Consider the following 20,346-nt stretch of genomic DNA (forward strand, 5'->3'; position numbering starts at 1 on the left):
CAGGTGTCAGGTTGTGACTATCTAACTGAATTCATCATGTTGGCAAGACGGTGGATGTACTTCTCCAGGTGTGACTGTCTACGTTTCAGCTCTCTCACCCTCTTCGAAAGACAGTGGAGGTGCCAAAGAGGCAAGATGTGATCTGGCTGATACTGTATTGCTCATCTCTCTGACAGTGCACTGATGGTGTAGCTGCCAGGCCCAAATCGACCTGGTTATGACTGTCTCATCTCTCTCGCCAGCTTGGCAAGACGGTGCAGCTGCCAGGCAGGATTCGACCAGTCTGCAACCATCTCATCTTTCTCACACTGTTGGCAAGACGGTTAGGAGCAGCCAGGCTCAATATGCTGTGACTGTCTCATCCCAATTCGTTCAGGCTAGGACTGTCTCATCTATCTCGCTTTGTTTGCAAGACAGTGGTGCTGCCAAGCTCGATGCATTCCGGTTGTGACTGTCTTATCTCGCTCACCATGTTGGCAGGACGGTATGTTGAGGTACCTTGCCCAATTCAGTCCAGGTGTGACTGACTCGCCTTCTCACTCACCGTCTTGACCAGGAAGCTCCTGTTGCAAACACAGTGAGATAGATGAGACAGTCATCACCTAAACAATAACACAAACAAATACGGCCTAGGAGCTCCACCGACCTGGCAAGACGGTGAGAGAGGTGAGACAGTCAGCCAGACCGAATCGGGCCTGCTAGCTCCACCATCCTGCAATGCACTGTGCGTGCTGCCTGGCCCAATTCGTTCTTGTTTATACTGTCTCATCTCTCACAACGTGCTTGCAAAAGTGTGGTTGTACATAATAAGGTATGGTGTGACTGTCACATGTCTTCAATCGTGTAGGCAAGACGGATGAGCTGCAAGGCCCGATTCGATCTGGTTGTGACTATCTCGTCATGATCTACCGTCCACGAACAGGGCACTGCCGACGCAGAAAACACCGCCACAGAATAGGCTTACGAGAATCTACTCAGTGCGGAATGCGGAACTAGAGACAAGACTCAAGCTCATGTGCTTCAGACCTGTTCCCTAATGAAGAATAGAGAGGACTACTGGCCAAAGGGCATCACCCCGACCACAAAGCTCTGGGGCTCTGTGGTGTAACTCTCTAGGACAGCCGACTTCGTTACCGATAACGGACTGACTGTCTATGGTGTATCTTACCAACACGTAAGACAGGTAAGACAGTTGCAGACTGATCAAATTGGACCTGGAGCCTCTGTCGTCTTGCCAAAACGTTGAGAAAGAAGGTGAGACAGTCACAACAGGACCAAATTAGGAACTCCCAGTACCGTCATGGTGAGAGACATACAGGAGACACAACCATAACAAACACGATCAGAGAGATAAGACAGTCATAAACACATCGATTTGGGCCTGGTCGCTAAACTGTCTAGCCTTGCATAGTGAGAGAGATGAGACAGTCACACCTTGACCATTTCAGGCCTGGTACCGTCTTGCCAACACGTTACCTAAGGTGAGACAGTGACAACCAGAACGAATTGACCAAGCACCTCCACCGTCTTGCCAACACGTAAGACAGGTAAGACAGTTGCAGACCGATCAAATCGGACCTGGAGCCTCTGTCGTCTTGATAAAACATTAAGAAAGATGGTGAGACAGTCACAACAGGACCAAATTGGACCAGGAACCTCCACGTACAATCAAGGGGAGAGAGAGAAAGGAGACACAACCACAACAAATACGATCAGAGAGATGAGACAGTCATAATCACATTCATTTGGGCCTGGTCGCTAAACCGTCTTGCCCACCATGGTGAGAAAGATGAGACAGTCACAGCTTGACCATTTCTGGCCTGGTGCCGTCTTGCCAAGACGTTATATGAGGTGAAACAGTTACAACCAAAACGAATTGACCAGGTACCTCCGCCGACTAGCCAACACGTAAGACAGGTAAGACAGATACAGACCAATCAAATCGGACCTGGAGCCTCTGTCGTCTTGCCAAAACGTTGAGAAAGAAGGTGAGACAGTCACAACAGGACCAAATTGGACCGGGGAACTCCCAGTACCGTCATGGTGAGAGACATACAGGAGACACAACCATAACAAACACGATCAGAGAGATGCGACAGTCATAATCGCATCCATTTGGGCCTGGTCGCTAAACCGTCTTGCCCAACATGGTAAGAGAGATGAGACAGTCACACCTTGACCATTTCAGGCCTGGTACTGTCTTGCCCACACGTTACGTGTGGTGAGACAGTGACAACCAGAACGAATTGACCAAGCACCTCCACCGTCTTGCCAACACGTAAGAGACACAACCATAACAAACACGATCAGAGAGATGAGACAGTCATAATCACATCCATTTTGGCCTGGTCGCTAAACCGTCTAGCCCAACATGGTGAGAAAGATGAGACTGTCACAGCTTGAACATTTCAGTCTCGGTACCGTCTTGCTAACACGTTACGTGTCTCATCTTTCACACCATGACAGAACGTTAGGGCGCCAGGCCCGATTCGGTCTAGATGTGACTGTCTCTCCTTTTACCTGGCCCGATTCGTTCAGGCTATTACAGTCTCTGCCTCTTTTTCCCCATCTTGGCAGGGTGGTGGTGGTACCAAGTCTGATTCGGTTATTCTGCAACCGTCTCATCTTTCTCACTGTGTTTGCATAACGGTGGAGCTACTGGGCTCAATTCGTTCTCATTGTGGCCGTCTCACCTCTCACACCATGTTCGCAAGACGGTATGCAGAGGTCCCATGCCCAATTCGGTCTAGATGTGACTGTCTCATCTCTCTCGCCGTCTTGGCAAGAGGGTGCAGGTACCTGACCCGATTCGTTCAGGCTATGGCTGTCCCACCCACTTTCTCGCCATTTAGGCGGGACGATGGATGTGCCAAGCCTGATTCGGTCCAGTTGCGACATCCTAGCCTTTTCTTCCGCCGTCTTGGTACGCCTGTACAGCTCTCAGACCTGATTAGGTCCAGCTGTGCCAGTCTCACCTTCTCTCGCCGCGGAGCTGCCAGTCTGCAACTGTCTTGCCGGTTTGGCAAGAGGGTAGAGGTACCTGGCTCGATCCGTTCAGGCTATGGCTGTCCCATCCACACTTTCGCCATCTTGGTGAGACGATAGGTGCCCGGCCCGATTCGGTCCAGGCTGTCTCACCTTCTCTCTCGCAGTCCTTGCAAGACGGCGGGGCAGACAGGCCCGATTTGTTCTGACCAATGAGACCGTATTATCTTTCACATCATGTTGGCAAGACGGTGCCTTGATGTCCAATGCCCAATTCGGTCTCGATGTGACTGTCTCACCAGATGTAGGTACCTGGCCGTCTTGGGTGGACGATGGAGGTTCCATGGCTGATTCGGTCCAGTTGTGCCTGTCTCACCTTTCCTTCGCCACTGCCAGTCCCGATTCGACCTGGTGGTGACTGCCACACTGTGTTTGTAGGTCGATATCAGGCGCAAATCATTCCGATTGTGACTGTCTCATCTCTCACACCATGTTGGCAAGACAGTGCGTGCGTGGAGGTCACAGCCCGATTCGGTGTATGTGTGACTGTCCCACCTTCTCTCTCATCGTCTTTGCAAGACTGTGGAACTGCCAGGCCCGATTCGCTTCTGTTGTGAATGTCCCACCTTCTCTCTCGCCGTCTTGGCAGGACGGTGAAGGTACCTGGCCTGATTCGCTCAGGCTATCACTGTTGTACTATCTTTCTCGCCATCTTCGTAGGACGATGGAGGTGCCAGGCTGATTCGGTCCAGGTGTGACAGTCTCGCTTTCTCCCCCGCCCTCTTGGCAGTCTGCAACTGTCTCATCTATCTAACTGTGTTTGCAAGACAGCACATGGAGGTCATATGCCTCATTCGATCCAGGTGCGACTGTCTCTGCCCTTCTCTCAATGTGGAGCTGACGAGCCTGATTCGGTCTGGTTGGGAATGTATAATCTCCCTCCCGGTGTTTGTAAGGCAGTGGAGGTTCCAGGCCTAATTTGGTCTGGATGTGACTGTCTCATCTCTCTCCCCCTATTGATAAGACAGTGGAGGTGCCAGGGTTGATTTGGTTCTGTTGTGCCTGTCTCGCCTTCTCTTTAGCCATCTGTGGAGCTGCCAGGCCTGATTCAGACTGGCTGTGACTGTCTCATCTCTCTCATCGTGTTGGTAAGGCAGTGGAGGTTCAAGGCCCGATTCAGTCTGGATGTGACTGTCTCATCTCTCTCACCGTGTTGGCAAGGCAGTGGAGGTACCTGGCTCGAGATGGTCTAGTTGTGACTGTCTCATCTCTCTCACCCTGCTGGAAAGACAGTGGTGGTGCCAGGCCTAATTCAGTCTGGGTGTGACTGTCTCATCTCTCTCATCGTGTTGGCAAGGCAGTGGAGGTACCTGGCTCGAGATGGTCTAGTTGTGACTGTCTCATCTCTCTCACTCTGCTGGAAAGACAGTGGTGGTGCCAGGCCTAATTTGGTCTGAGTGTGACCGTCTCATCTCTCTCAACCTGTTGGTAAGACAGTGGAGGTGCCAGGGTTGATTTGGTTCTGTTGTGCCTGTCTCACCTTCTCTTTAGCCATCTGTGGAGCTGCCAGGCCCGATTAAGTCTAGTTGTGACTGTCTCATCTCTCTTACCCTGCTGGAAAGACAGTGGTGCTGCCAGGCCCGATTCAGTCTGGGTGTGACTGTCTCGTCTTTCTCACCGTGTTGGCAAGGCAGTGGAGGTACCTGGCTCGAGATGGTCTAGTTGTGACTGTCTCATCTCTCTCACCCTGCTGGAAAGACAGTGGTGGTGCCTGGCCTATTTTGGTCTGGGTGTGACTGTCTCATCTCTCTCACCCTGTTGGCAAGGCATTGGAGATACCTGGCTCGAGATGGTCTAGTTGTGACTGTCTTATCTCTCTCACCCTGCTGGAAAGACAGTGGTGGTGCCAGGCCTAATTCAGTCTGGGTGTGACTGTCTCATCTCTCTCACTGTGTTGGCAATGCAGTGGAGGTACCTGGCTCGAGATGGTCTGGTTGTGACTGTCTCATCTCTTTTACCCTGCTCGAAAGACAGTGGTGGTGCCAGGCCTAATTCAGTCTGGGCGTGACTGTCTCATCTCTCTCACTGTGTTGGCAAGGCAGTGGAGGTACCTGGCTCGAGATGGTCTAGTTGTGACTGTCTCATCTCTCTCACCCTGCTGGAAAGACAGTGGTGGTGCCAGGCCTAATTTGATCTGGGTGCGACTGTCTCATCTCTCTCACCCTGTTGGCAAGACAGAAATAACGGACACAGAAACTGAAGTGACATAATTTTACTTTATTCAAGTTTTCCAATAAACATTACCAGTAGCAATATTAGCACGTCTATGGGATCTTGTCTACGATGTACTGTCAGCATTGTTTGGGGTTCTGAAGCCAAACTACAGGTCACATTTCTCTTAAGTTAGGTTTTTATTGATCTGGGGCTCACAACCAAACACATTTTTTTACTTTAGTAACCATGGCAATGAAATGTTGCACATTGGATAAAGACAGATATATTTATTTAGAAACGAAATATGGCCTTTCCAGGTGATCCCCAAAATCACCAAAGGGCTTTGCAGAAGAATATTGTTTTTCTGCACACTTACAGTCATGTTTGATTTTGAAGCTCAGATCAGAAAGGCAAGAGATCTGACAAGTAGTTTGCGATCCGGAGCCCCAAGTGATGTGGACATAACATTTACGAATGGACTTTAATAGATCAAAGAAAAGGGATACCACAAACTCCTTTCTCGACTCAGATGGAGTAGGCGCATCATTACATTATGCAAGAGAATGAGATTGATTTAAGACATTAGATGGCTGGAAATATGATCCCATTATCCCCCCCCCCCCCCCCACAACCCCCACCTGAAGAAACAGTACATTAGGAAGCCTGAAGTCTGCTGAACAGAAGAAATTCACAAATGAACGATAAGCTCTGCAACATTTCCCCTACTTCAAGTGTTTGTACGACAATCCTAATATCGTTTCTCTTTCTTTAGCATAAAATATCTTGCAAATGCCTAACATCAGTCTTATATCTTAATTGTTAATATCTTAAAAATCTTGAATAGTAGATTTGTACAACAGAGATTTGATGAAAATTTGACAAAAGCAAAATATCAGTAATTGCAAGCATTTGAAACTGGGAAAAATCAAGCTACTTATATCAATATAATACAAAATCACAGGTGTAGACCCTGCATTAAATTCTGCTCCACATGATTTGAAACAGAGGAGCTGAACTAGATTGCATGCCTACCTCAATGGGCCAAAAGAACCCAACCGACATGATAATGTGTTGAGTTAATCCAGCCTGCTTGGGGAACTTTTCGGCTAAAATACATGGTGTATTCAAATTTTTCATCTTAGTCTCAGTCTAACTGTCATATATATATTTGCTAAACCTCTCTGATATATCATTTATTTTCAACACACAGGGAGGTCTAGCAAATTATGTTTGAGTAAGACCAAGATAAAAAGGGAATGAAAATAAAAATAAAAAATAAAAATAAAACAATGAGACTAAAATAATGAAGCAACAAAACTTATCCTAGGACAAACTAAACAAAAACCTATACAAGAAATACTGAGCATAATGAGTATCAAGAATAAGATACCATATCCCCTTTTTCTATCTAACAATTTAAAAACTTACTAATGGTTGAATAGCAGAATATCACAATTCAATTCAATCCTTTTTCACAATGAGTTGTTCACTGGTTTGTTATATTCATTGAAAGAGAATAGCAAGTGACGTTTTCACAAACTTAATTGGAGTTAGAGGGACCACAAAGGGACCCTTTAAAATATGAACCAGGAACAAACTTGATAGATAGGTGGCATCAATATTTTTTTTATACCTTGAGAGATCATCCATATTATCAACATTTTCAATACACAAATCACATGCTTTTTGCCAGACCCCTCTAAAATTTGGCTTGACAATGTTGAAATTTTAACTTTTAATTGAAAAGTTTAATGTGTGCATTTGTCATTAACCCCAGGTGTGCATTTCGCATTCATTTGAAAAAGTTGATGACTCAGATAACCTCTTAAGAGGGAGTAAGTATAAATGTTTGCAAAACTCTTGCATGATAGAAAGCATACTAAAGCAAAGTAGTTTTTCACAAGTGAGTTCATAAAATTTGTAAAAATAAAATATCTGAAGATATTTGAAATGAACAGAAATATACATAAGAATAAACTACTATAAGCTTGCAGCTTTGCCGGAATGTAAATATCATAAGTGCAAAACACATTGGCCCAAATAAAATGCTTCTTTTTGCAGATATGCTCGTTTCTGGTTGTTGAATTAGTGCAATAACTGTGACATATAATGATATATTTGAGGCAAAAACAACCAATCCCAGTTCAGTGCGCAGAAGTTTTGGATGGATTTTACCTCTGGAATATCTGCTTAAACCAACAAGCGAGGTCTTCATATGAGACTGTTGATATAAAACACTGTAGATTTGATTCTATCACACAACAGGGTGAATGAAAGTTTATCACAAACATCAAAACGTTAAACAAGACATCTTTAGAATGGACGAATTGGTCAGCCAATCTGAGGACAGTGGGAGCCACTCTATTCTAAGGACGGTAATTGCCTGACAGATGATAAAAAGATAAAGCACAACTACGTCATTAACCCATGAGGACTGAGGTCATGGTTAACCCATCCACTCAGTCAGCAAATTTGAGGAATGTATGAATTAAAGCTTTTAGCATTTACAACGTATATATACACATTTCATTAAAACAACACACAATATGAAAAATAGAGCTACAAGCCAAATACACATACTGTGCTGGTTCAATTAGCTGAGTGGGATCTTTCTGTTAGCTCACAATAGACAGGGACAGAGGTCATTTCAGAGTAGTGGTATGAACCAGTCAATAGAATGATGCTTTTCTGGAGTGCCGTCTGTTGGATAGGAAGGTATAGTCTGTTGTATCTGGTGTCTTGTGTCTATGCCGTGACAACTCAAAGATACCACACAGGTGGACCGTAGGCAACAGTGGACTCGCACTTTGATTGGTCAACACCTTTGGCCTTTATAATTGATTACCATTTATCATACTCAATATGACGATACGGTGAATAACAGAAGGAAAGCCTTGCTCGCATAATTGAACAGACAGAGTAAATGTATGTGCATACCATACAATAATAAATATAGCAACTCTGTGATATGACATACCATAGACGGATTTTCTATACAGTTGTGAATGTAAGATTTCGACATGCATGTACTTAGGAATACAATGGCTTATTTATGAGAAATCCTCATTAAATGAACTGTGGAACCTCCCTTAGAGGACACCTCTTTTAGCGGGACACCCTCCCTATTGGGGACAGTGATTTCGGTCACAAATGGGTCATTTCTATACAACCAGATCAGGACGCCTCGCTATAAATGCCAGCATTTTTCAGTACAAAGGGTGTCCTTTATAAAGAGGTTCTACTGAATCAGATGCAATTTATCATGGTCAATACCAATTACACTAGTATCTAGTGATATTAGCTGCAGGGTTGACATAGTATTTGAACACAGTAGAATCAGCTGTTCACCTACAATAACAAATAGATCATTTACTTCTCGAATATACACATTATAGGTCTAAATTACATGCTTTACACAACAAATCATTATTCTGGAGTCTTCCAGGCTATTTATAGATGTTAACAGACAACACAATAGATAAATGGAGGCAAGCGATTTGCATCTAAAACTACTCAAGGAGAAACAAAAGAAAACTGGCCTAGGGCCTCAGCAGATCTCTTTTATAGTCTGGTAAATTGCACGACAAAGGAGCAATGCGCAAGATCACAACTCCTACACAAAAATGTTGACGTTTTAGGTGGAGAGTAGTAGAGATTCTGAATAAACAAAAGTGGTTTCATAAACAAATTGTTGATATAACAACAATACTCAGAATCAGCTCTTACTGCCAGGGAGTTGTCACCGTTTCAAAAAGGTTTTCTTAGTTTAATAAAAATTTGGCTTTTCTGTTCATGAAACAGTTCAAACCTGAAAGAACCTAAAAGTACTTCTAACCTCAGGTACAGATCATAAAACATAGAGGAAATTCAAATAAAGGTTGTATCATTCAAAAATATTCATCATTATTTCACAGCATACCAATATTTTGGGCATTATTCAATTCTTGAAAATAAAAGAATATTACATAGAATACTCAACCTCGGAGATTTGCACTCCTGATTACTTTGTACAGTACATGTATACCTTTAACACAGTACAACACAATAGGAAAATATCAGCTCGAAACTTACAATTGAGTTAGGTATGGCACATAATCATCATATTCTCCCGAGTTAAGCATATTTACAGCACCTTCCCCATGATATTGGTCTTGTTTATGTTTAATAACGAAAGGACAAACTAATGCAGCAAAAACAGCCCCAGTGTGTGGTAGCCTTGACCTGGCTGATCCCTGGTTCAGCGGTCATCTGGATATCGCCAAGTGCCAGTCTTTTGTCCAGTTTGCAAACATATCTGGCAAGATCCTTCCAAAATGACCTCGTTCCAAGGGTAAGAGAAGTGCATGGCAGGGCAACCAAAACACTAGAGTGATACTTGGAGACAAGGTTGATGGACGTGGTCCCAAGAATTGAACAATACAAACTAAGTTAATCACTTATTACAGGTGTTTGAGGCAGGCCACACTAGAGGATGGTAAGAATCAGCGCACGGATAATCAAAGATAAGTGTGTGGAGTGATTTTTAAACCTCTTATGTAATGAACCACATACACGTCGAGTTCAAAACCTTCTCGCTAGATGGCAGCAGTAGGTCTAGCAGTCGAGGACGGCAATATATTCACACCAACATGATCGATGAAGAAAGCACTGCAAATCACTGTAATAACGGAGCCTCATGGCCTAGTGGTTTACACTGCTGGCCACCACGCAATAGGGCCCGGGTTCGATCCCGGGGAGAACCCAGGATCGTATGTCTGGATGAACCGGCGTGGCTTTCAAGGAACTAAAATTCCTGGCTCTTCACAGTCCTTCGAATGAGACTCAAAACCGAGGTTCATTGTACCTGGTGTCTATGCCAGGTCAAGCTAAGACCCCATCAAGTGAGAAACATGAGTAGCTTGCGTGGACTCTATCTCTCTCGCCAAAGTCGGACCACTAGGCCAATAAACCCAATTGGTGCCTAACCGTTGTGGCACGCAGGATACGCTCATCCCGCCTTGGAGGAGGATTACTCCTAGGAGAATGACCCCTCCAAGTGCAGAGCGAACGCTGAAGAAGAAGAAGAAGAAGAAGAAGAAGAACTGTAATAACAATGGCTTAGATATAACAACACTGACTGTGAGTTTGAGGATGGAATTAAAAATCGGATGGACTGTAACAATATTATAAATTGATGACCTTTATCACATTATTTAAACTCCTTAATTCTGAAATTTCGTTCTCATTGAAATTCAAATAACTTCAAATTGAAACTGACAATATAACAAGATCGACGGAATTTTCACCAGTGGATGGAATGTATATCAACTGGACTGTTCTTTAACTTTTTTATCAAAATAATCTGGATGGAATCTTATTGAAAAGTACCCAACTCAATGTAAAGTCATATACCCTGAACACATCCTTTCAAATCCCCACAGCTTTAGAATATAAATCCCAGAAGCTCTGGACTTAGGCTCAGCTTACCGGCATTCAAGGGTACATGGAATCATTGATCAGAAAGTGGAATGTCAAATAGAATCTTATACCAGCGATTACTTGCAAATGATAAATCAAAACCGTATGCATCTTTGATTGTAAATCTTAGTCTACGGCACCTCAAGTTGGTTTACTTTAACAAGTTGAAATTCAATTTCCAAATTACTTATTACATGTAGACGCCTTTGTGAGCTAACCGATTGTTTATTTAGGACTCCTTGGTGAAAGAAACAATCTTGGAGGGAATAGATGTAGTGACTGGCACATTAGAGGCATCATGAACCATCTTGAGGTGCCCTAGACTCTAGACACCAATACAAGGGAAATACCCTGGGTGTAATGATTGTTACACGGTTTAGCAAAGTTTTCCACAACACGTGAACTTTTGTCAAACTGCCCAAGAAGAACACAATCTGTCTTGCACTTTGATCCTTCGTAAATCTTCCACACCATAATACTCATCTGTCCGAGAATCAGGGCCCGACATGACTTGCTACAGTTCAATGTTTTCTCCACTCGATGAAAATGACCCTGATAAGGTCATTTCAAATGAACCCCACCTCAAGGTCAAATGATATTTGACCTGCAAGCCAAGTGACCTTGGCCTGAATTGTCTAATTATGTGACCTTGACTTATGATTCTGATACTCCTGTATCGTAATTTATCTCAACTTTGACTTGATTTGGATCGAGACGATTCACATCGAGTTGACCGAGCGACACCCCAAGATCATTGTCAGCAGGGGGTGGGGGCATGGTATGAGGATTGCCGATGACAGTGTCGGTGCCATTGGCTCCAGCAGTGGGTCGAGGCCCTATCGTACTTGGTAGAGGAGTGAATGCCTGAATAGGCTGCTCCTCCTGGTTTGGTAGGCCAGAGATCTGCAAAGAGGAAGAGTAGATTAAAAGACATTGGTTTACAATGTATCTTGAGAGGAAGAGTAGATTAAAAGACATTGGTTTACAATGTATCTTGAGAGGAAGAGTAGATTAAAAGACATTGGATTACAATGTATCTTGAGAGGAAGAGTAGATTAAAAAGGCATTGGTTTACAATGTATATTGATGAATTTAGAATTAGTCGGTTGGCTGAATAACTGACATCACACGCATCACTTGAGGTTTACCTGAGAGGACGAAATTTCGACTAGATCCAGATTCAAACCCACTACTTTTGGTCTGCGAGACATTAACCAGTACACCACAGCGCTAACTAACGCTTTAAAAAGCAATGTGAAGATGCGCATTACTTTCAAAGCATTTTCAAGTAAAGTAACGAGACAATGTTCATACCTGCACTGCCCCTGCCCCACCGGTGGCATCAGGGTTGTCTGTCCGTGGTTTATACGCAGGATTCTCAAAGGAAACAGTCGGCTTCTTTCCAGCCGTTGCTCCGCGTTTCTTCCACATGTACCAGCCGAGGACACCAAGAGCTATCAACAGGATGACCAGAACGAAACCAAGTCCGATACCAAGACCAATGTTTGACCCTGGAAATATGAAAACATCATTAGATAACTCCAAAACTCCACAAAAGTGTTTAGAATTTTAACATTTTAACATGTTGCCTTTATAGTCTTAGTTGTTTTTTCCACAGTTTTCACTTTCTACCATAGTTAGGACCAAGTTGCTTGATCGGCTAGCTGTAACATTGGCATTATTAAGTTTTCACTGTAAAAGAAAATTACTGAAAGAGTTAACGCCTGGCTGAGCTAAAGCTTGCATTTTGTCTCTGCTTTCGCAAGATATCAGAGATTTAGCTAGGGATCAGAGATTTAGAAGCATCTGCAAGACGGTAGGTGCTGCCTCTGTTTGGGACCCCCCAGTCAAGAGATTTAGAGGCATTGTGCAATAATCAGTGTTGTCTGCAGTTCTACCAGTTTGAGCTTTGTATATATCGGGTGGCCACTCTTCAAAGAGAATATTTACAGGGTATAAGCATACTTTCCTGGCCAAACATGGTGGAGCTTTCAGACAAATGTATTACTAGTACTAGGGCTAATTTTGCATTTACTTGACTTAAAAGGTGAAAATGCCAAGCCACCATCCAACCTTGTTAGTGAATCGATGGTGACTGAGCATCCAGGCCAGTATGGTTGTTATGTACACTGGAATTGTTAGTTCATTAAGCATAATATTTTTAGGTGATTGGTTAGGGTATTTTCATCCTGACTTACTCCCAACAGTAGGACTTGGTGCAGGAGTAGCTGTAAGTTCAAATGTTATCATTTAACATAGAATGACAGGTAAAAGTGGGAGAGAACACAGTTAGATTAGTCACCACCTGCTAAAGCCTCAAATGACTAAGACTTGGTGCCTTACATTCAATGCACTTCATCTTATACCGAGTGTAATGAAATTAGAGCTAACGAGATTCTATACAAATTCGGAAATATTTCTGAGCCAAACCTCGCTGCGTTCCATTTCTGGGCTCCAGACCATGAATATGGACGATACTAATGCTAAACAGGAAAGTTCCACTTACTTTTCGGAGGAGCTTTTCCCGGTGCATAAACGTGACACTTGTTCGAAGGCACACTCTGTCCAACCTTATTAACGGATGTGACATAGATCGTGTACTGCTGACCAGGTAGCAGCTCATCGATAAGATAGTTGAACGCACCAGTCGGTTTCTGAAAGAAATAAGATGTATAAGATCAAGAATCAATAAAGACTAATCTTTATCAATTAATAAAGACTAGCTTTTATCAATTCTTGATAAGATGAACAAAAAAGGCATAATTCCTGTACTTCAGGCCCTCAAGATTAATGGCAAGTCTAATAAAGAAGGCCGCGGCTATTCTTACGACGATCCCTAATGCATTTTACATACAAAGTGCTTGTTATTCTTACGACGATCATTTTCACCTTTTTGGGCCTTAATCCTAACCCTGACGCTCACCCTGACCCTTGCACTTACTCCTAGCGCCAACCCTAACCCTAACCCTTCCTTTACACTAGCCTTATCTCCCTAAATCCTCAGTTTAATCTCTGAAATCGCATAAATCCTAAGTTACGACTAGTCGTAAGAATAGCCACTTTGAATAAAGAAACAACAATCTTTTCAGCCACTTTTAGAGAATTTTTAGGAGAGGCAGCGCCCTGAGTGTGGTCTAACCACGGAAGGGTGCTTTAAAAATGAATCAAATCATTGATGTTCAACTACAAATCAGAATATAACAATAACAATCAAAACTTCACACCTCTTTAACAAAGTATATTTACTTCTCAGATTAAGAAATACAGCAATTTGTTCCTATTTGACCAAAAAATCTTTGGAAGGGTATTTTATACCCCATGGACAAATTCAGACATACCTCAGTATAATGATCGGTAACTTCATCCGCTCTGTAATACACATGGAACTGGTAGTAATGTACAGAGCCCATGGGGGCGTTCCACGACAACCTGAGATTGGTATTTGTTGGCACACAGATCAGCTGTTGGGGTGGGTTAGGTTTCCCTGGAAGGAAATGAATCATAATTTGACGATGCTTATTTCGATACACCAGGTTAACTTTAGATTAGGTTTTTCTATTCTCTTGGGTCTTAACGAGACTTTAGACAGGTCCTCAACAAGAACTTTTCATATGCTAGGGCAGGCTTAACACAGACCTTAATCAAATTAACCTGAAGCATGACAATATGATATAAATAAACTGTCATAATATTAACACCAATACCAATTCGCACCAACCTTTTTGGAACTTTCACTGATTTCAAGCATAAAACGTAAACTTACCGGTCGTTGATATGATCAGCGTATTGGAATATGCACTCTTGCCGTGATGATTCCTCGCAATCGCATAGATGGTGTACTCTCTCCCCGATCCTATATTCTCAATGCGTACTTGTGTCCGGTACCGGAACTGAAACACACAAATTGGAATTTTTTTTATTGACACCAAGAAATGAAGCGCACCTAATTTTAATTATAAATCAACGAATTGAATACAAACAAACAAACCTTGAAAAGAGTTCTAGTCAAGTCCATTGGGAGTATTCCAACAATGCATTATCTGACTTTCTTTTAGAGCGTATTCCAACAATGCATTATCTGACTTTCTTTTAGAGCGTATTCCAACAATGCATTATCTGACTTTCTTCTAGAGCGTATTCCAACAATGCATTATCTGACTTTCTTTTAGAGCGTATTCCAACAATGCATTATCTGACTTTCTTTTAGAGCGTATTCCAACAATGCATTATCTGACTTTCTTTTAGAGCGTATTCCAACAATGCATTATCTGACTTTCTTTTAGAGCGTATTCCAACAATGCATTATCTGACTTTCTTTTAGAGCGTATTCCAACAATGCATTATCTGACTTTCTTTTAGAGCGTATTCCAACAATGCATTATCTGACTTTCTTTTAGAGCGTATTCCAACAATGCATTATCTGACTTTCTTTTAGAGCGTATTCCAACAATGCATTATCTGACTTTCTTTTCGAGCATATTCCAACAATGCATTATCTGACCTTCATTTTAGAGCGTATTCCAACAATGCATTATCTGACTTTCTTTTATGTGTATTCCAAGTCTGAGGCATGCTCAGTACAGCTAAAAAACAACGAATCCAAAATGGCTGCATAACTGAACAAATATAGTTCATGGTATTCACAAAATCAAATCTGGATGAATGATGATTTTAAAATATACAATAAAAGAAATATTTAATTGACAAACATGCAAAGCAACTACAACTATGGGAGCTTTCACATCGCTGCTAGCAATTCAAACAATAAACAACATAAGCAAAAACTGCAAAAAGCTTGTAATAACAATATGGTTTCTTAACCCTTTTGCCGGCAATCGTCCCAATCAATGTAATTTGCAGTAGATATGTAACCCGGATAAAGATGAGATGTCTCCATCTTATGCTAGCTTGAAAGGGTTAATTTCTTATAAATGCCAGATTCCCCTTAAAGGGCCAAAGATATGGATGTCAGCCTCCCAAATTTTACTCCGCAAATATCTACAAGTGAAGTTTTAACCTTGATGCTTGAACTTTCTAATCATGTATCAGCGATTGCGAATGGAGTATTCACTGCTACACCAGTGATGGGTCAAAATGGTCCAAAAATTGTCATTTTAGTATGAGAACTTGCCAGTGAAAGGGTAAGGGTAACAAATGTATAAAAAGAGACTTGAACAATAGTTGCAGCAAAATTGACAAAAAAAGCAATGAAACATGGATCACTAAACTTTATGTCACTGTACAAAAGCTATACTACTCGGCAAAATTACACACATATTATGAAAGATATCAAATTTACCAGGAGTAATTTTATTTTATCCTGAAAATAAACACAGACGGAAAACTCCTTCATTCGATTTTGTGTTCAGGAAGGGGAATCATAACCGGAGTACCATACATCTGGAAACCACCATCCCTTATATTTCTACCTACACCCGACATCAAGTGACATTACACTGTCATCCTGTTGCACCATTCACTTGCCATGAAAAAGTTCAAACACCCGAAAATCCTAACTGCAGCTGCCTTACTGCTGGACCAGGGTCGAGTAGGAACCTTACCAGGTACGGGGAACCCAATTAAACCACCTGCATGCAGGATGCAAACAATCTGAAAGTTTCAGCTCATGGTTTACCTCAGATGACGCAAAATTTCTCGGGTCATTTGCTTTAGGCCCCTGAAAACGGATAACATGGTTTGATCAAGGTATCTGATCTCTGATGGAGAGAAACCTCTCAAGACCATAAACATCCTCAATCCGGGGATGTGACAATGCCCAGAGTGTAGCCAGGTCATTTTAGGGCCTATTTTTGTTACACACCGTATGGCTGTTAGCCCCCCCCAAAAAAAACTGAAAATATTTTGATGTGAAAATGCTGTCCTTGGAACTGCTATAACTTGCAAAACATTCCTCTAAAATCACCTCTGGTTTAGAACTGACGATTAACAGAAAAAGGTTCTTTAACGTTTTTGATTGATGATTTATTATAAAACACGTTCTGCAAAAACAAATATACAAACATGATGTAATGAAACAAATACGGTATTGCGAATGAACATTACAAACGAATCAAAGAGAAATCGAAAGGAAAGTAATCACAACTAAGAGTGCGATTTTCATGTTGTAATGGAAACAGGACTGACGTCTGCGAATGATTATAAAATAATTGGCGTTAACCCAACCGAAATACGTAACGTAAATAACAACAAAATGGCGGGAAAAAGAATCCCCAAAAGTGTACAAAGTATTCACAACAACCTCCAAGTGCAGAGCGAACGCTGAAGAACAAGAAGATATCAAGAATTAATAAAGACTAGACTTTATCAATTCTTGGTATACCTATTCACATCACTCACAGTAAACTAACAAACCCAAGCTTCCACAATATCAAGTTTCCTATACGAACGGAACCCAGACACACAAAAAAAAGGGAAGAAGTGCTAATGAAGGTGTGCATGGTATATTCTACTCACCACCATCACCATTCTCTCTTTCCCACCACTACTGGTTCGGTAATAGATCGCGTACTGCTGGACGAAGTCAGGATTCTGCAGGGGCGGGTCCCACTTCATGTTAATCCAGTCATCGCCGCTTGTCCCTCGTAAATTTCTTGGAGCAGACGGAATGAGAACTGAAATCGCAAAATGCGGCAAAGTTTAAACAGGAGAGCGGCGGCATAGTGGATAGAGTGCAGGACTTATGACCAAGAGGCCAGGGGTTTGAATCCCTTCTGAGCAACTTTTTTCCTTCCACGTTCCGATTTGCAGCAAACAGAACAGTACTCTGACGCCCCTAGAATTGAAAAATCGTCATTAGCAGGCAGAAATAATCATCCAGTAAAAAAAGACAGAAACCAACTAGGCAACTGACTATGAGGGTTTAGGATCAGGATTACCGGTATTTGCAATATTCTGCCTTTTTTTTCGGTAGGTTTGTACAAAACCTTAGTACCTTTCAGACCCACTCCTATTGGATTTTGAAAGAAAATCCAGTAGTTTTCAGTAATATTTTGAAATTTTCGTACATTTCAGGACTAAATACTGATAGGATCACAATCTGCAGCAGTGAAATGACTTACCACTGCCCTGCTCCATGCAGGAGATTATTTGCGTTGAAAACCCAAGGCAATACAACATCTTATCCATTGAGACTTTGGGGACAACTCCCGCACAGAACGACTGGCATTCAAGAGGTACGGAATTCTGTTTGCAGCACACTGTATGGTCCTTCCCATCCGCGCCACACAGCATGATGTTCTTGAGATCTTTTACGCAGTCGACGAGGACGTCTTTAATTTGAGTCAGGTCAACGTCAAACTGACATGCCACCTGACATTTCTTTGCGACACCCTTTATAACACAGCAATCTGGAAGAGGGACACATTACTGACAAGATGCTAGTTTTCTGGTCCATCATAAACAAGGCAAATTTCGTGCATATTTTCCAATTTGCGGATTTTCAGAGGCTCTTCATCAATCCAGCAACTCTGCCTTCGGCTAACTGCAGTTTTTAAGGAGGATTTGGGTCTAACATGTCAGGCATTGTCAGTTTTATCATCAGCCATCGATTAGACTGGAAGGGAATGGGAATATCACTTTCTTGAATGCCACCCCAGAACATCCAAAGATATATAACTGGGTTCTCCTCTGCTCTTAACCAGGGTTCCATCATTGGTTTAACCATCAGTACCACCAACATAGCCATTCAGCTCCCCAAACAAAACGCCTGTTTCATAACGTGAGTTTAAGAGAGATGCATGACAGTCTTCTCTTCTCACGAAGATATTATTCAAAAATCCTTTTCAAGGCTGCCACCTACCTGTCACATTGAGAACCTTTGCTGCAGGCTTCTCTGGTGGTGTACTGGTAGTATTATCTGAAAGAGATGCGGAGATATCTCATTAAGCTTTTTTGCTATTGCTTGCCCCAGGCAAGAGCTTGCTGAATCAACAGAGAAAATATTACAAAGCCCCCTAACTGTATTTCATTTTGCTGGCTGAAAAATGACCAAAACACCCTGCCCCCTTTTTAGTAAAAATCCCTCACAACTGGCTTCGAGGCATTCACTGAGTCAGTTCCTTCATCACCCTGAAGATGGGGTTCGTGCTGTTTTAACATTTAAGCCATCAGAGAACTAATTAGCGACTGGAGGGGGTTATTTTTGACTGGAAAGGTGAGGTAGATCTGCATCGCATGGTGCTGGTAGCTGGATGGTAAATGGAAGTCTTGGGAGCAAGGGCGGCAGAGTTTCTTACATCTCAAGTCCCACTGAGGCAGAACATAAAGAGACATAGGAAAATAAAGGCGAAGAAAGGCGGAGAAAGAAGAGAATGGGATCAACCACAAGCAATATTCAAGCACTCTTAAGAAAAAACAGACATACCATAGAGGTGAATATATCCTCTAGCTTGGCCTAGTCCAGGGGTACTACCAACACAACTGTAGGTGCCATAATCAGAACTTATCACCTTCTCAACCATGAGATTAAACTTCGTGATTCCTGTGGCATCGTCACGTTTTGTCGTCACATACGCATAAGTAAATTTATCCATTTCATATCCGTTGAAATACCAAACAAGTTTCTCGGGATATCCCTCAAAGGAGCAACTCAGAGTTGCATTCTTATGTTGCCTTGGTAACACGTCTACCCAGTGATCCTTTACCGCTACTGTGGGTCGATCTAAATACAAGCAAAAACATTATGAGATGGGATCCAGGGAACTTACCATACAGATGGATGTATTCAGTGGCGGTGCCGAGTCCTTGAGTTCTCCCAACGCAGCTATAGTCGGCGTAGTCTGACTGAATGATATGCATAACGACTAGAGTGAACTCTGTAATACCAGTAGCGTCATGGCGGATAGTTTTAATGGTCGTGTACGTGCGTCCGTTCATATCATGGCCGTTCTTATACCAGTTTAAGTTTTCTGGATAGCCCTCAAAAAAGCATGCCATATGCGCATCCTTCTTCTGCCTGGGGGGCACGTCGACCCATTTTTCTTTAACAAGAACAGTCGGGCGGTCTAAAAAGGAATATGCATCATGGGAATGTGATGGTCACAAAATGAAACATATCACAATGCATTTCACCCTCGGTGGCCTCGATGTATCGGATAAAAAATAGCAAGTTTGTCGAGAGAAAAACTTTAAAACCTGGTGCAGATAGAGACAACATTCCTGAAGACATTTCGGCTGTGGCTCTTATGGTTTTTGCATTAAACTTGATGTCCTATTACTTGAGTTTCGAGGTGATTTTAGACATTTGCAATTAAACGCTTTGGTATACAGATCCGGGGAACTGTAAGCATTATTATCTCAGTTTTTTTCAGAATGGCATTTAGCAGCTTTTGCATCAGAACTCTTCAAATAAACAAATACTCACATTGCATCCGGAGGTAAATACTCTTTATTATGGGTTTGTCATTGTTATTTTTCACTTCACAACTGTAGAGTCCTCTGTCTGCAATCTTCACATTGGTAAGTTTGTACTCAGAAGCCTCGATAAGCTTCTTTTCTTTCCTCCCCCATTGGATGGTAGGTGGGTTAGGCCATGCAGCAGACGCCACACACTTCAAGGTCACATCTTGACCTTCCCTGATGTAACCTTTTGGACTGTAGCTCACAGTGATTTGAAATGCATCTGAAAAACACAATATCAAAACTTTGTCGACAGTTTTTGTAGAATATCAA

General features: G+C 42.4%; 1 protein-coding gene across 4 annotated transcripts in view; it reads right to left on the minus strand.

Moving 5' to 3' along the window:
• Positions 1–5,817: 5,817 nt before the first annotated feature.
• Positions 5,818–20,346, minus strand: part of LOC135486453 (Ig-like and fibronectin type-III domain-containing protein 2) — a 31,521-nt gene continuing 16,992 nt past the window's right edge. The window contains exons 22-33 of one of the 4 annotated variants that reach the window (XM_064769254.1): positions 20,039–20,296; positions 19,040–19,336; positions 18,476–18,532; positions 17,736–18,023; positions 17,131–17,288; positions 16,292–16,333; positions 14,420–14,546; positions 13,995–14,140; positions 13,163–13,310; positions 12,855–12,884; positions 11,971–12,167; positions 5,818–11,559 (exon numbers count right to left, since the gene is read on the minus strand). In XM_064769254.1, coding sequence (XP_064625324.1) covers positions 11,311–11,559; positions 11,971–12,167; positions 12,855–12,884; positions 13,163–13,310; positions 13,995–14,140; positions 14,420–14,546; positions 16,292–16,333; positions 17,131–17,288; positions 17,736–18,023; positions 18,476–18,532; positions 19,040–19,336; positions 20,039–20,296 — 1,997 coding nt within the window. In that variant the 3' untranslated portion in view covers positions 5,818–11,310. Of the gene's footprint in view, positions 11,560–11,970; positions 12,168–12,854; positions 12,885–13,162; positions 13,311–13,994; positions 14,141–14,419; positions 14,547–16,291; positions 16,334–17,130; positions 17,289–17,735; positions 18,024–18,475; positions 18,533–19,039; positions 19,337–19,382; positions 19,680–20,038; positions 20,297–20,346 lie in introns of all 4 variants that reach the window. The other 3 variants (XM_064769249.1, XM_064769270.1, XM_064769261.1) reach the window with 3 other exon arrangements.

This window comes from Lineus longissimus, chromosome 1 (assembly GCF_910592395.1).
Source record: "Lineus longissimus chromosome 1, tnLinLong1.2, whole genome shotgun sequence".
Lineage (NCBI taxonomy): Eukaryota > Metazoa > Nemertea > Pilidiophora > Heteronemertea > Lineidae > Lineus > Lineus longissimus.